This window comes from Anopheles bellator, unplaced genomic scaffold (genome assembly GCF_943735745.2).
Source record: "Anopheles bellator unplaced genomic scaffold, idAnoBellAS_SP24_06.2 scaffold03085_ctg1, whole genome shotgun sequence".
NCBI classification, from domain to species: Eukaryota; Metazoa; Arthropoda; class Insecta; order Diptera; family Culicidae; genus Anopheles; species Anopheles bellator.
Window position 1 is genome coordinate 1 of NW_026687207.1, and position 1,020 is coordinate 1,020.

The window sequence follows — 1,020 nt, forward strand, 5'->3', positions numbered from 1 at the left end:
AAAAACTGTTCCGAGTATTCGACCTTGGACGATCTGCCGTTGTTGGTTAGCAATGAGGTGTACTATTTCTGCACCGATCCCTCCACTGGCCAGCATTTGGTGCGGCAGCAGTATCGCTTATCTCGGACCGGTCCAATCACCGTCGAAACGGTTGGTCCTTGGGATCCGGCGAAAGGTGTCGTTATCGCAGCGCCACGTGCCGTGACGTACGTTAGGCGAAGGAATTTCAACCAATTCCAGCTCCGCGCTGCCATGGTTCTTATGCATAACGAATCGTTGAACCATTTGAACGATTATAGGTGAGATAAGTTTTGAAACTTTACGATACATAACTAACTTCGAGTTGTGAAAGGGCGTATCCTGAGGGTTAATCTCGTATGTGTTCTTCTTAGCAACAAACATCTGGATGGATTGTCACGTGTTTCCTATCTGATAACGAAAGCGGTTGGCTTTCACCTTAATGCGTCCATACATTTCTACGTCGTTGATACTTGGGGCTATCGCAACACCACTGCAGGCCTCTTCACAGGTATGATCGGCGAACTGCAGGCTGACAGAGCCGATATCGGGGCAACCCCGCTGTTCTTCACACCAGATCGGATTCCGGTCATCGATTACATTGCAATGATTGTCGCTACGAAGGCAAGCTTCTTGTTTCGGGCACCGAAACTCTCCTACACGGACAACGTCTTCGTTTTGCCATTCGAACGGTACGTTTGGTACAGCACCATAAGCTTCATCGTCTTGTCTGCACTCTTGATGGCGTTAGTGCTTCGCTGCGAACAACGATACACCGGACGGCCAGAGCCACTGGCAGCCCAGGATTCGTTCGGCCTGTCGGACACGGTGCTCAACTCATTCGGAACCACCTGCCAGCAGGGATCGTTCATCGAGCCGAAAAGGGCTGCCTCACGGTGTTTACTCCTGATCTGTCTGGTGCTGCTGATGTTTCTGTACGCCAGCTACTCGGCCAACATTGTCGCCATGATTCAGTCCCCCTCAACGAAGATACAGACGACG

The 1,020-nt window shown here is 51.0% G+C and overlaps 1 protein-coding gene across 1 annotated transcript; it reads left to right on the top strand.

Annotated features, from left to right (window-relative positions):
• Nucleotides 1-9: 9 nt before the first annotated feature.
• On the top strand, nt 10-1,017 carry LOC131214862 (glutamate receptor ionotropic, delta-2-like; the record flags this gene model as incomplete). Its single annotated transcript, XM_058209190.1, has 2 exons — nt 10-299; nt 393-1,017. Coding segments are annotated over 2 exons (915 nt in total), but the record flags the coding sequence as incomplete, so codon positions are not given.
• Nucleotides 1,018-1,020: the final 3 nt, after the last annotated feature.